Below are 15,665 nucleotides of genomic sequence, written 5' to 3'. Positions count from 1 at the left end.
GATAAGATAGAGAGGCATTTTTAGCTTGATGTTGCTTTCATGGCATTTTTCACTGCCTCTCTCATAAGAGTCTACTACTCTTGAAGAGTAAACCAAACATCTACCGATACGATAGTGTTACCCTTGATTTTCCATTTGTTATTTCAACTAAACTTAATTAAAATCTTTAGTAACATAAGTATAAATTTATAATTAACTTAAGTAATACTTCATATGTAAACCATAAGTTTTTTATTACTTTTTGAATTTTTGAGTTTCTTCCTTTGTCTTTTATGGATATTTGTTGTTTGGATAAAGATCATTCTTTAGATCATGGGTTGATACAATATAAAATATATTCATTTTTTCGTAGCCTCTAAATTACTTTATATCTTATACGTAATATAAATATCAATTTGTCCTGTAAGAGACCGCCTACTTTTAATTTAAAATTAAGCGCGGCTCAATCTCAATATTAAGAACAGAACATGTCACCTTTTTAAATATAGTGACTAGTTTAATCTAAATAGAGTGTCTATTTTTTCATTTATGTTTGTCCCAAATAGATTTCACATATCCTTATTTAATAGAGGTCCACCAATTAAAATATTATTCTCTCCTTAATAAATAAGCAGTAAAATATATACTAATTTCTATATTTAATTATGATTTAGTACAAACTAAGATAATACATATGATTTTTAACAAATGCCCGTGTTATACACGAATACTTTTCGGATGATCAAGTCCGTGATTTCTTAACTCGAACCCTTAAACACATGTCTACAAATGGTGCTCTTTACATCGTCCGTACTTATGGTATGTCGTCTCATTTTCTTGCCTATTACTTTTATTTTCAGTTATAATTATATTACCCTTCATCTTTTGCTCAATTTATTGTATTCATAACCTAAATTTCACTTAAAGTTGATATAGCCATAATTTGGTTGGGGAACTCCTGATGCGTCAGTATAAATTTAAATGTTATACGGATTAATAACAAAAGTACTATCAACAAAATGTCACAAGGGTGGTTCTTGGCGCATGCAATTACGGCGATCGAATAGGATCCCAAAATATATTTAATTACAATTGTCTGAAGAAAAAAGACTAGAAAAACATTTGGAAAGAACAATGAGAACATGAAATTCATCAAGTTTTGTTTTTTAAACTATTGAAGATAGTTGCCGTTAGCTAGCTGTAAATAGTCTAAATACGAATTATATATTTTTATCTTTTTTAAACTACATATAAAGGGTCCAATTGAAAAAATTGTACAGGGCCCTATTATTTTTGCCCATATTTATCCTTCCCCTAACATTCTCAATCCAATATGTTGACCTATTAGCTTGTTTAAAATTGTACGGGACTCCATTATTTTTGCCCATATTTATCCTGGCCTGACATCCGCGATCCAATATGCTGACCTATTAGCTTGTTTGAGAATATGCGTTAAGTACTTGATCAAAAATAATCACTTAGTTGATTGGTGATGGTAGGAGTATCAAATAAACATGTAAGAGTAGAGTAACTAGTGTTTACTATCATCATAGGATGTAACTAACTATATTTTGTTGTAGTATCAGTTAGTGTTTAACTAGTATCTTCATAGTATGTTACGATGTAACTAGAGTCCAAAGTGGAAGACTTTGATGGTTAATGTTGCAGCAAACCTCCTAGATCAATCAGTTATCTTTTGGATCACGGCCTGTCATATATGGTGTATTACCGTCAGTGGCGGATGTATGTTGATGAGAGTGCACTTGGGGAAAAATAATATGGAGAAAAAACCTAATTTTTATTATATAAATGTAGATAGAAGTGTAAATTAGTAGTAGAAGTGACCCCATTCAACACTATAAAAAAAAAAAGATCCTGACCTACATTATATTAACATTACTGTCTCGTGTATTTATGATTAGTGACCCCATTGCATATAATTTCTAGATCCGCCACTGATTAGAGTCCAAAAAAACGGGGCTTAATTCTAATTCCTCTGCCCTTCTATACTCCCAATGAGCCTTGCTTCAACGCGGAATTTCTATCTCACATCATATGATACTTTGCTTTAGAATGCTAAAAGGAAATGTAATTATAAATCTTTTGAGAAGTCCATGGTAAGTGTGGTCTTTCACGGGCTAGTATATAACCTTGGGTAGTGTCATGCAAGCACTATACTAGTGTTTAATAAAAGTTGTTGTGAATCAAGATAATCTTGACATATGAGAAGTATAGAAAAGTAGAGAGAGAAAGTATTTAGAGAAGTTCAGATTATTCTCATTGAAGAAGAAGAGAGGACAAAAAGAGCTTTTATAGTAGTAAGCTCTTAACAGAAAAGGAAACCAATTAACAGAAAGGAAATAGTTAGTTAGAGAGCTCTAACTGTCTAACTACTTTATTACAATGCAAGGATAAAAGAGGAATAAAGCTATTTACATTCTTCACAGCCCCCCTTCAAGCTGGACTTGGGAGGAATCAACAAGTCCAAGCTTGGAAGATAGAAACTGATGTTGAGGTCCAGATAGAGCCTTTGTGAGAAGATCAGCAAGCTGCAGTTGGCTATTGACATGAGCTGTTTGAATAAATCCTGCTTCCACTTGTTCTCTGACATAGTGACAATCTCTCTTCAAATGTTTTGTCCTCTCATGGAAGACTGGATTCTGTGCAATGTGTTGAGCAGCAGAGTTATCACAATAAAGAGAAATAGGAAGAGAAACTTGAACTTTTAAATCTTGCAAAAGTCCTTCAACCCAAACAATTTCAGAAGCTGTGCTAGACATACTCCTGTATTCTGCCTCAGCAGAAGATTTACTTACTGTTTTTTGCTTTTTAGTTTTCCATGAAACCAAATGTTTTCCCATAAACACACAATAAGCACTGAGAGACCTACTACTAAACTGGCAGGTACTCCAATCTGCATCACTATAAGCATATAAAGTCATGTCACTTTGAGTAGGATAGAACAATCCCAGGTGAAGAGTACTCTTTAAATATCTCACAACATACATGGCAGCTTGCATATGAGGTTTTCTGGGGCAGCTGAGAAACTGACTAAGATGCTGTGTTGCATATGAAAGATCAGGACGAGTAATATTCAAATATAGCAACCTTCCTACCAATTTCCTATATGTTTCAGGTTCAGGAAGAATATCCCCAATATCAGTGGAGAGACCTAGACCTTTAGGAAGAGGAGAAGAGACTGATCTGGAATTATCAAGCTGCAAGTCCTTGATAATGTCTAATATGTATTTCTTCTGACTTAAGAGAGTGCCTGAAGAATTTCTAAGAACTTCAATTCCCAAGAAGTACTTAAGCTCCCCTAGATCTTTGATTGTGAAAGCAGTATCCAAAGCATGTTTAACAACATGAATCTGCTGCTGAGAGGTGCCAGTTAGAACTATATCATCTACATAAACCAACAAGGCCACAAATTCCCCATCTAACTCCCTAGTAAACAAGGAGTAGTCCTGTGTAGACTGAAGGAAACCAAGTTTAACCAAGAATTTGCTTAATTCTTTGTTCCATTGTCTTGAAGCTTGCTTCAAGCCATACAAGGAACGTTTGAGAAGACAAACTTGACCAGGCTGAGCTTTAGTATAACCAAGAGGAGGATACATGAAGACCTCTTCATCCAGATAACCATGTAAAAATGCGTTATTGATGTCCAATTGATAAAGAGGCCAGTGTCTAGAAGTAGCAAGAGAGATCAGAATTCTGACAGTAGCTAGCTTAGCTACTGGTGAGAAAGTATGTGTGAAATCTTCACCTTCTACCTGTTGATACCCAGTAGCAACCAATCTAGCTTTATGCCTTTCAACAGTACCATCTGGATTATACTTAGTTTTAAACACCCACTTAGATCCAATAGCTTTCTTCCCTATTGGTAAGTTGGTCAAAACCCAAGTGTCATTTGTTTCAAGTGCCAATAATTCTTTTTGCATAGCAGCTGTCCATTCAGGAAATAAACTGGCTTGCTTATAAGAAGTAGGTTCAACATCAACATTAGGTGTAGACTTAGCATTAAAGGATTTAGAAATAGAAGTGGTATGTAAAGTAGGACAAACAAAGTCCTGAAGTTTGGAAGGAGGTTTAGATATTCTGGTAGATTGTCTGGAAGGAATGTGGTTATTATTTAGAACTGGAACAGATGGAATTTGTTCATGAGAGGAAGCAGATGTAGAATGTATAGGAGAATTAAGATGAATGTCTGGAGATACAGAAACAAAATTATCATTAGAGGACATCATATTAGATGAATCATTGGGAGGTAAATCAGTTGTTAAAGGTAAAGAGGGAGACCTAAGAACTGTGGAATCAGTAGATGAAGAATGAGAGGTATTTTGAAATGAAATAGAAGATGTATGAGAATCATGGTCTAAAGGACTATCAAAATTAATCATAGGAGCAGATGTGAGAGAACTAGGAGTTGAACTATCAGAGTCTTTGAAAGGAAAATGAGACTCTTGAAATATAACATCTCTGCTCACAAAACACTTGTGAGTTTCAAGATCATAAACTTTGAAGCCTTTTTGGCCAAAAGGGTAACCCAAAAATAAGCATTTTTTAGCTCTAGGAGAAAATTTATCTTTAGATCTGTCATTGTTGTATGCATAACAAAGACATCCAAAGACTTTCAGTTGTGAATAATCAGGTGGAGATGAAAAAAGAATTTCTGAGGGACTTTTCCAGTGAAGGATAGCAGTAGGCATGAGATTGATTAAGAAAGTGGCAGTCAAAAGACAATCACCCCAGAATTTTGAAGGTAAGTGAGCATGGAATTTAAGAGCTCTAGCCACCTCTAAAAGATGTCTATGCTTTCTTTCTACACGACCATTCTGTTGTGGTCTGCCAACCACACTAGTTTGGTGAATTATACCTTTGTTCATGAAAAGAGATAAACATTGTTCTTGAATTATCTCAGTTCCATTATCAGACCTTATACATTTTATTTTAGTATGGAATTGTGTTTCAGTTTGAAGAAGAAAAGAAGCAATTGTTCTGTATACTTGAGATTTGTTATGAAGTAGAAAGGTCCATGTACATCTAGTATGATCATCCAAAATGGTAAGGAAGTAGGATGCTCCTGAGAGAGTTTTAGTTCTATAAGGCCCCCACAAATCTATATGTATAAGATCAAAGGGTTTGGCAGCTTTGTGAAAACTTCTAGGAAAAGGAAGTTTGTGATGTTTGGCTAAGACACACACTTCACAAAAGAAATCACTCATGTTATCACAAGAACAAATTGAAAGATGTTTCATCTTGGAAATAGAAATATGACCCAATCTAGCATGAAGTAAGTGAAAAGGAACAGAAGAAGATGTAGAATGAGCAAAGACAGTATTTGTGAATTTAGATTGAATAGAAGAAGGTTGAATAATATTTGAACAAGTAGAAAGAAGATATAAGCCTTTTATCTGCTTACCTATAGCTATGAGTTGAGATGTTTCTTTAAGAATAAATCTACACTCAGAATCATTGAACACTACTTCAATATTAGCATCACTAGATAATTTCCCAATAGACAACAAATTATGTTTGAAATTTGGCACAAGTAACACATCCTTAAGCACAATTTTATCAGAAATTATCACATTACCAGTTTCAAACACCAAACTGATACTACCATCTGGCAATCCTACTTCAACAGGTTTATTTAACCTTTTGATAAAAGAAAATATAGACTGATCAAAGGACATATGATCAGTTGCACCAGAATCAACTATCCATGTGGAATTAATAGTAACAGTAGAGGAAGTACCTGCACAATGTGCAAAAGACAAACCACCAGATTTGCTTGATGATTCTCCAGCATGTTGTTTCCCTTTCATCACCTTCATTACTTCTTGCATAATATTATGCATCATAACAGGATCAATGTTAGTACCAGCATTACTGTGTGATGAATCAACATGAGAAGGTCCAGCAGCAGTGTACTCAAGTGGATCTTCTTGAAAATACTCAGAACCTATAGTAACATTTGCAACCAGCTTTGAATTTCCAGTTCCCACTCCATACTTCTTACTAAACCATTCTGGAAATCCATTTATTTTGAAACAGGTCTCCTTAGTGTGTCCTTGCTTTTTGCAATGATCACAAAACCTATCCAACTTTTCTTTCTTCCAATCCTTCTTATACACCTTATTATAATTCTGAGTCTGCTTGTGTGCAACCAAAGCACTTGCTTCTAAAGCATGATTAGCATTAATACCACTAACCTCCTTCTGCTTTTCTACCTGTTGAGCTAGATAGAAAGCTTTGCTTATGGATGGTAAAGGATCCATGGCAAGAATGTTACTAATGGCATTATCAAATCCACTATTAAGGCCAAGCAGAAACTGCATCAACTTTTCTTCAGATTCAAATTCTGACAACCTTTTCAGAAAATTACAGCTACATTTTGCCAAAATTCCACATGTACAAGACGGTAAACTTCTCAGATTCTGTAATTCATCCCAGCATTTCTTTAATTTTCCATAATACATCATTATGGATTGATTCTCTTGTCTAAGATTATCTAACTCTCTTTTCATTTGATAAATCTGTGGACCATTAGATTGGCCATAACATTCACAGATTTCTCCCCAAAGTTGTGCAGAACTTTCTACAAAAGTAAAATTCTCTCCTATATCTTCATTCATGGAATTAACTATCCAGCAAATAACAAGATAATCACAACGCATCCATATGTTGTAATCTTTATCATTTTCATTAGGTTTGACAATCGTTCCATCAATAAAACCTAATTTGTTTTTAGCAATTAACGCTCGCCTAACATTTCTCTTCCAACTGATGAAATTGTTACCATTAAGATTGATAGCAACAAGTTTTCCAACAGTTTGATCTGAATTTGAAATGAATAACGGATCATTATAGGCAATACTCACATTGATACCTCCATTGTTAGCTCCATTAGTTGAGCTAATATTTTCTGTATTTTGTGCTTCAGAATTCTGTCCAATTATTTCCACCATATTTCTTCAATTGAAACAATTGAACACAGAAAAATTAAGCGGAAATCAAAGATTTTAAGAGAACTTGCTCTGATACCATGTGAATCAAGATAATCTTTACATATGAGAAGTATAGAAAAGTAGAGCGAGAAAGTATTTAGAGAAGTTCAGATTATTCTCATTGAAGAAGAAGAGAGGACAAAAAGAGCTTTTATAGTAGTAAGCTCTTAACAGAAAAGGAAACCAATTAACAGAAAGGAAATAGTTAGTTAGAGAGCTCTAACTGTCTAACTACTTTATTACAATGCAAGGATAAAAGAGGAATAAAGCTATTTACATTCTTCACAGTTGTACCCGCAACATTATTACACCATTGAAGAGTGTCATGTGATGTGAATATAGATCGAGAAAACTCTGAGTACAGATTTACCTTTGGTTGGTTTTCCGGCCAGTCAAGCTTATGCGTGCTTGATTAATCCTCTGCACCAAGTTGTTGTTAGTTGATTTGGCTACTTTGTCTATTTGTGCCGAATTTTCATTTGTTGTTGAGTTGCAAAGTTTTCCTCGACCATATGCACCACATATCAGCTGGCTTTTTGTTTTTATCAACATAATATTCAGCCAAACATACATCACCCAATGCCTGAAAGAGGCATAGGACTAAACTCTTGAGTATGTTTTTGGCAAAGATTACGCTTTAATCCTCTATTCTATGTTTCATTGTACCAATTTATACAATGTCAAGTACTGAAACTTTCCTTGCTTGCAGGCTGCACCATTTGATGAAACTCTTGAGTATATTTTTGGCAAAGATTAAGCTCTAATCCTCTATGCTATGTTTCATTCTACCAATTTATACAATATCAAGTAGTGAAACTTTCCTTGCTCGCAGGCTGCAGCATTCGATGAAACTCTTGAGTATATTTTTGGCAAAGATTAAGCTCTAATCCTCTGTGCTATGTTTCATTGTACCAATTTATACAATGTCAAGTAGAAAAACTTTCCTTGCTTGCAACTCAGTGATTAGAACTTGGGTTTTTCTGCAGGGGGTGGTCCAATTATTGACATTGTTTCGGCGTCATTGCAAAACCAAGATGCTGCTTCACAAAAGGAAAGACTAAAGGAACTAGAGAAAAAAGTAGCTCAACTTGAGAGGGCTCTGGGTTCAAGGAAATCCCGAGTGGAAGCTGATATATACATGGCATATAGTAACTCCCATGATAAACTTGGCTTCAGAACATACATGAAACCGAATATTAATCCTGAGGAAATACTAAGGATATTATTGATGAAGCACTTATGCCTAAAGATATTCGACGATTTCGTTATGGTGAATATTGCTGGATCTCAGAAGATTGTGAAGGGTACTAAGCAGTATGAATAAAAAAATGAGGCAAGATGAGATAGGTTTTCTATGGGATGGAGAATATGTGTTGTTTTGCATCAATGTAATTATGTATGGATTTCAAAATTATGTGCTCTAAAGTGTCTGACTGGTAATTTGTTTCAGGAGGAAGTGTGATTTAATGCAAACAAACAAATTTGCCTTTGACGAAGTCAGGCGCAAAGCCAGACATTCTAATGCTATGAGAATTTCAACATGCACTGATGAAGCCTAGGCCGGCCACGAGTTTGGTCTGGCACGGCAAGAGCCCACAACTAGCATGGGCCAGCATGTGAAGTACGGTGGTGGTTGTGGCCGGCCTGTGGGCTGTGCATAGACTCCGATCTTTATTAGTTTACTTGTATTCCTTTTTGGAATATTCCTTATTAATTTACCCATTTTTATTAGTATGTGATTTATCATATGTGAGAATGTGACTTTTACAACCTCAATATTTTTCTCTTTATCATATAAGCAAGTTCTTCTAAGACTTGTGCGTAAGTGTAACCATGCAACCCAGCAAACCCATGACCCATGCTTACAAGTAAGAAAAACAGATAGAGTTCTCCAACCAAAATACAATAATTTTGGTATAAATAACAATAATTATATTAAGAAAAATCGATCTTTCTAGAATTGGACTGAAAAGATTTACATATCTCAAAAGGGTGTGGACCTGCTTAGAAGTTAGCTCAAATCTAATCAGACTACAGATTAATTAATTAGGTTTATACTTTAAGGTCCGATTTTGTTCAACTTATTTAAACTTATTTAAGATCTTATAAGATAAGTTCATATCAGTTCAGATAATATAATATAAGATAAATTCAGATAATATAAGATAACACAAAATAAAATAAGTTGAATCAAACGGACTATAAAAATACATAACTTGCACAAGTGTGGCTGACAATTATTGTTCCACCTGCTTCTTGCCTTTTCCACAATGTGGCATATTATTATTAAGAGATTAAGACTAGAGTTACAAATGCCCATTAGCATGCCCAATGGAGTATAATATTAGAGGAGAGAGAGAAGTTAAGGGAGTAATGACATCATGACTTCATGGTGTTGGATTACTTGATCATGACTTCATGGTGTTGGATTACTTGATCATGACTTCATGGTGTTGAATACTTGGATTATCAATTACTTATGTGACTGTGTGAAGAAATGGTCAAAAGACAAGGGTTTTTTCTTCTTTTGTTTCTAAATCATGAGTAAAATAGTTCTTCCTTGTAATTTAGATATGTGCACCAAGTTAAACTTAGCCTAGTGATTTGAATTGTGCCTTTCAATCTTAAGGTGAGGTTCAATATCCACTAGAAATAGTTTAAAGGTAGGAATTCCTTAACCCTCCCCCTTAATTTCAAAGTGTCTGACTCGCTAATCTAGATCGAATTGATTTGAGCGAGATTGCGATCTAATAAGGCAATTCATCTTATCTATCAAAAATATATATATATATATATATACACACATATTATCTTACTAAAAAGTTCATCAATTTATGTTTCCTACCACATGATCTACTTTACCTATATATTAATCTCTCTTTATTTTCTTATTGTTTGTGCAATTTTAAGTATTAAACTTATTGTGAAACAAATAGATTATAATTTCAACTGTAGTAAATTTCATAAGTACTGCTCTTATAGTAGTTATTATTTCTTAGTTGCTAGATAAATTATGTTAAAATCAAAGTTATCAAACTTTATTACTAATATATAAGAAAACAATATTATCATGTACTTGTTAGATATATATGTATAATGCTTGTTTTCCATATATTAAATTTTATAATGTTTATACTTTTCCATAGATTAAAGCTTCTTTCAAAAGAATGTATGGTTATCTTCTTTAGAAAAATATAGTACGTGATTATTATTGTTAATTATTATTATTATTATTATTATACTTTCGTTTTCAAATGTATAGAACATCAAAACTTTTGCACTATTTAAATACTAGCTTTGACCTCATTATGAAGCTTATATATAAACACAAATGCGTTTATAAATATTATTAAAATAGTCTCAAATGTATATTCAAAATATAAATATTTTATAAGTTTAACTAATTGATAAATAAATATGCGTGTTAACAATAAAAGATATCCATTGTCTTATGTGAAAATGTATGCAAATCAGTAGGTGCACACGTTCGTATGGTGAGTAAGGTATGCACGATGAACATCAAGCATTAGGTTATGAACATAAAGACCAATATCAATGATTACAATGAATATATACTAACAAAGGTGTACATATATTCATTTGACTTGTTAGGCTCTGTTTGGGGAAGCATTTCAGGTGACTTAAATGATAAGGTGCTACCATTTTAAGTCACCTTATACGATTAGTGGTGTTTGGTGGAGGAACTTAAATAAAATTTAAGTCCAAAATTTGACTGAAATTGAGTTGGAGTAAAATATAGCTTCTGAGATCAGGTGCTGAAATTTTACTATTATTATTATTTTTTGTTTATCTTTTTAAGCCTAAAAAGATATTTTCTTTTTATGTTTTTAAGTCTAAAAATAAATTTCAGCTACAGTCATAAATAATATTACCAAACAGGTTATGCAATCAGTTAGCTTATCAGTTTCAGCACCTTAACAGTTTCAGCTGCTACCTAATCAGTTTCAGTCACCTTATCAGTTTCAGCTCCATTTCAGTCAGTTTTGCCAAACATAGCCTTAATCATGTACATTTGACTTATAAGTCATATAAATGTGCGCACCTAACTCATCATATGTACATTTGACATATGTCCCCCTATGTTTGTCTCCTCCTCCATCAAAAAGTCACCTTTCGTTCTAGTTGCTTCCAATTTCTACTTTTATCTCTCCTTTCTCAATTCGCTATTACAAACTATTCTCTTTTATGCAATTGGTGTGCACTCAAATCATCAAAAATATCTCGATTTATGCTTCGATTCTCTTTGGTAATGAAGTATCTGTATCTCAATCTGGGTACTTTCAATTCTGTTAAATAAAGTTGTCTCCTTTTATCAATTTTCGCCCTGAAAAACCCCAAATTCTGTTGATTTTGTTTAAAGGTCCTCATAATGGGGTCCTTCCTATTTTTAGTGGGTTTTCTCATCTTGTGAAGAATTTATTCTATATGCAATTAATCAAATATATATAGATTATGTTCTTAATCTAGGGTTTTTGCTTTCCATCTTTGCATATATTCTTAAGTTGCAATGTCAACTGTCACCCTGTTCTTCCACTATTGAAAATTTTGGTCAATTTCACCAAATCCCACAAAAAAAAAATTGATTTTTTTTTCATTGACTTAGTTGATTTAGTGCCTATTTTACTAACCCACACCACCTGTTTGATAAAATTCCCCAACCAAAAAAAAAATGGATGAGGGAGAAGCAGAGCCTGCTGATCCTGCTTTCTTACAAACTTCTAGCCCAGCTAATAGTACTAATGATACTGTTTCAGGTGGATTAACATCTGTTGATTACATCCTTGATCAGTTTTTGAAGCATACAAAAACTTGTACACATACTCATACTTGTAATCCACCTGGTCCTGATGCTGCACATACTCACACTTGTTATCATACTCATACACAGTTAATTTCTTCTGAAGAAGATGTCAAAAATAGATGTGATACCTCATCTTTGAAACCTAGGAAGTCTTTAGGTAATCGCGAGGCGGTTAGGAAGTACCGAGAGAAGAAGAAGGCGCATACCGCCTACTTAGAAGAAGAGGTTAAGAAGCTTCGTTTAGTGAATCAGGATTTGGTAGGGAAGCTTCAAAATCAAGCTATTTTTGAGGCTGAGATATTGAGATTGAGAGGTCTTTTGATTCATTTTCGAGGGAAGATTGATAGTGAATTGAACACTTTTCGGATTCAGAACAGTTGTAATTCTAATGCTGATGGTAGTAGTTTTAAGGAAGGTGATTATGGGATTCAGTCTACTAGTAGTAAAGGAATTAGATTGGAGTATCAACCTCAAGTTCCATGCTTCCTTACACAAGGAAACATGTCTTTGAGTGTTGGTAATGGTCGAGGAGGTGAGAATGCTGATTACTTGTGGCAAGAAAGTTGTCGTCCTGTGAGCGTAGATTGTCATGTTAATGGAAATAGTGTGGTTGGTGCTTCGGATCCTCAGCTTCAAGATATAGAAACCTTGGTTTCTGCTAAAAATCAGAGTTCATAGCTCAAGGAAACTGTCCACTAATGCTTGGTAATAGATATAGATACATTCTGATTTTAGCAGTGTATGAATATCATGCAAATGTTTAGTCTTATATTGTAAATTAGTTGCACAGAAACTATATGTTAATACTGATTGATTGTTGCAGAACATCTGAACATGGTATGACATGATTTGTACATATTGAATTTCCATACTTTCTATACTTTACCTGTGGATTGTGGAACTGTACTGATGATTTGTACTGCAAGAGTACAAGGGCGCTTACAGTTCTGGCGTAAGAATATAGTTATGTCTTTGGGCTTCTGTTTTTTGGATTTTGGTCTTAGCTATAGCACTGTGAAAGAGTATGTCTCTCTGTATGTATATGTAACAACCTAACAGGACTACATTATTATGACATTATGCCGTATGTATTTGATCGCCAAGCTTGCTTGGTGGAGGTGGTGGTCTGGTGGGATACGTTCCAAATATCGTGTTCTATATTTTTGTCCTCTATTTCCTAATAGCTTTGTTTCCATGTTCGCCTCCATAAACATGTCTATATCCGTTACCATGGAGACTAGTTATTTAAACTGATTCTTTGATGCATTCACTTAATATGATCCTTGTGAGTTTGTTCTTGGATTTAGATGTGTTTATTAAGTTCATTGTTTGCCGCTTAACCATGCTTAGCTTAGAGCCTTAGATGGTGCGCTTGTTTAAACATCACTATGATTTTTCCATTTAAGTGCTGAACTGCTGATAAGTCTGCGACCACCACTCCACTTAAAATCACTTACCTCCCTATTGCAAAAGCCATCAAGAACAACTTGCTGACAACTCCGTCTCTGCTACCACAAAATAGCAATTCTCATGATTTTCTTAGCCACCCAGATAAACCTAAGTGAATGTTAAACAGTCCCTACCTGGCTACTTCCCAAAGACCCAAACACAGGTGGGGTCGGGGCGTGAGATTTGATGAGTGAGTAAATAGACAATGATTAATGAGTTATTCTTGCGTGTTATGGACTAACACTATGAGTGAGCACAATCGGGTACCCGGTAGAATTTCATAGATTCGGATCCAGTGGTGGGTATTAAAAATCTGGAATTGGAATTGGATTAGTTCATCCGGGTCCTAAATTTTTGGTACCAGGTTCAGAATTGGGTGCCCATTTGTAAGTTTAACAATATACTAAGATGGACCAATTGAGCTATAAAATTTTTTTAAAAAAATAAATGGGCCTAAAGGCCTACTAAGTATTAACTTTTTACTTAAAAACTATTATTTTATTACCAATTCTATAAGAGTATGTGAAAAAAAAAAAAAACAATTCTGAGTACCGGGTACCCGCTCCAACCGGGGTCCAGAGCCGCAATCGGTCAAATCGGGTACCCACCGGGTATCGTGTCCGACAAAATTCTACGCAAAATTGAAATCGGGTCCATTTTTTGGGTACGGACCCGGCGTATCCATATTGGGTTTGGGTCTGTGTACTCGGAATTTCTGCTCACCCCTAACTAAAACCACTTATTTAACATAGTGATACATTTTTTTCAATATAGTAACCTTTTGAAAATCTTAAGTTATACCATATAGTTAATATCTATCGTAGTTATTGTTTCTTAATATAGTTACTCTTTCTTACATTAGTTTATCATGATGAAATTTTCACTTTGTTAAATAGTAATTTTTTTAAAACTTCACAATCTATATCGACTCATCTTTTATATCTATTTTTTTATATAGTGACCTTTTTTATAAATGACATAAATTAACATTAGGTCTACGCTAATTTAATGTAGACCAATTCTGTATAAGTTTTTTACATAGATAATTACTTTTCATTCCCTTAGATTTAAACTCAACTACTTTCATATAATTTGAAATTTTTCATTTAGTATAATGCCATATAAAATTATGGAAGATTATGTGTGGCTACTAATATCATATGCATATGATACACTGCATATTGTTTTCTTAGAATATACCGATAATACGTGTCGATTTTTTGAGTGAGTTTATTTGACTTTATAAATAGGTAATTAGATTACTATAAATCTATAATTACATATAAAATTATGAAAGATTATATATTTTTGGTAAATAATGCACTTCATTCAGTAATTAATAATATTTGAAAATATTAAAATCTGAAATTAAATGTTTCATGCAAACTTTAGGGTGGTTGGGGAAAATCCTAGTTGTAATACAAGCCGCATCCATGGTTCTACAAGCCTTGGCTAATCTATCCGCTGCATGGTTGAACAACCTGCTACAATGCTTAACCCGAGTCCTTGGGAACCGTCTGATCCACTGCTTGCAAGTATGTAATACATTGATACATAAATCAGACATGTCCTCCATAATGAGGTCAATCACATTCTTACAATCAGAGTATATGGTAGAATTTTGAAGAGTTTTGAGTTTCCACACAATACATAGCTTCTAGAATTGCAAGAAGTTATGCTACTAGAGAATTGTTAGTAAACACTTTCTTCCCAAATCCTAGTATCCATTCACCTTTGCTATCCCTAACAACACCCCCCGAGCCAAACAACCTCCATAGGTTCAACAAAGGAAGCATCAACATGAATCATTGTACAATTTTGGGGGTGGCAAATCTCGGAGTTACAAGGCTACCTTTCGCTTTCATAGAAGAGGCTATTCCATGATCTCTGGCCCTTCCCGAAGCCCGGTAGCTTATAACCTGAATGGGGGAGATATCCTTACTATTAAAGACATGAAAATTCCTATCTTTCCAAATCTCATAACACAAATAAGGGAAGACCACTACCCATGGAATACCCCTAAACATGTCCTTAGAAACCATGGCATGAAGGTTCCGGTACTCAATTTGCAGTATTCCATCCAATTTCCATGTCTTTATTTTTCGGGCACTCGAGAAGGATATATATGGGAGCTACCTTCCGGGGCTTGCATACATCTAGAGCAGGATCCGTCCAGGACAATCTTCCTAGTCACTAGGAGCTGCCTGTGAGGGATGCAATTATACCATACCAACCACATGAAGAATTTTACTTTCGACTCCATTTGTTCTTTTCAAATCCAAGATAGATGATCTTCCACCAGCGGCGGCGGGGAAAGGAGGGCGGTATAAGCCTGTTTTAACGAGAAACCTGAGGGAGATACGAATTTTCGAATAAGGATATCCCCCGCAGAGTTTTCAATCGGG

The 15,665-nt window shown here is 34.4% G+C and overlaps 2 protein-coding genes across 2 annotated transcripts; both read left to right on the top strand.

Moving 5' to 3' along the window:
- Positions 1 to 691: 691 nt before the first annotated feature.
- LOC125495047 (uncharacterized) lies at positions 692 to 8,676 on the top strand. The gene is made up of 2 exons (XM_048639553.2): positions 692 to 798; positions 7,976 to 8,676. Exons 1-2 carry the CDS (start codon positions 759 to 761, stop codon positions 8,311 to 8,313), a joined length of 378 nt encoding a protein of 125 aa, XP_048495510.1. The 5' UTR covers positions 692 to 758; the 3' UTR covers positions 8,314 to 8,676.
- A 2,414-nt stretch (positions 8,677 to 11,090) lies between these two features.
- LOC104905249 (hypothetical protein) lies at positions 11,091 to 12,792 on the top strand. Its single transcript, XM_010693726.4, has one exon. It carries the CDS (start codon positions 11,680 to 11,682, stop codon positions 12,487 to 12,489), a length of 810 nt encoding a protein of 269 aa, XP_010692028.1. The 5' UTR covers positions 11,091 to 11,679; the 3' UTR covers positions 12,490 to 12,792.
- The last annotated feature ends 2,873 nt before the right edge of the window (positions 12,793 to 15,665 follow it).

This window comes from Beta vulgaris, chromosome 2 (assembly GCF_026745355.1).
Source record: "Beta vulgaris subsp. vulgaris cultivar EL10 chromosome 2, EL10.2, whole genome shotgun sequence".
Taxonomy (NCBI): domain Eukaryota; kingdom Viridiplantae; phylum Streptophyta; class Magnoliopsida; order Caryophyllales; family Amaranthaceae; genus Beta; species Beta vulgaris.
The sequence above is the reverse complement of the archived record's forward strand: the minus strand, read 5'-3'. Positions and strand labels throughout refer to the sequence as shown.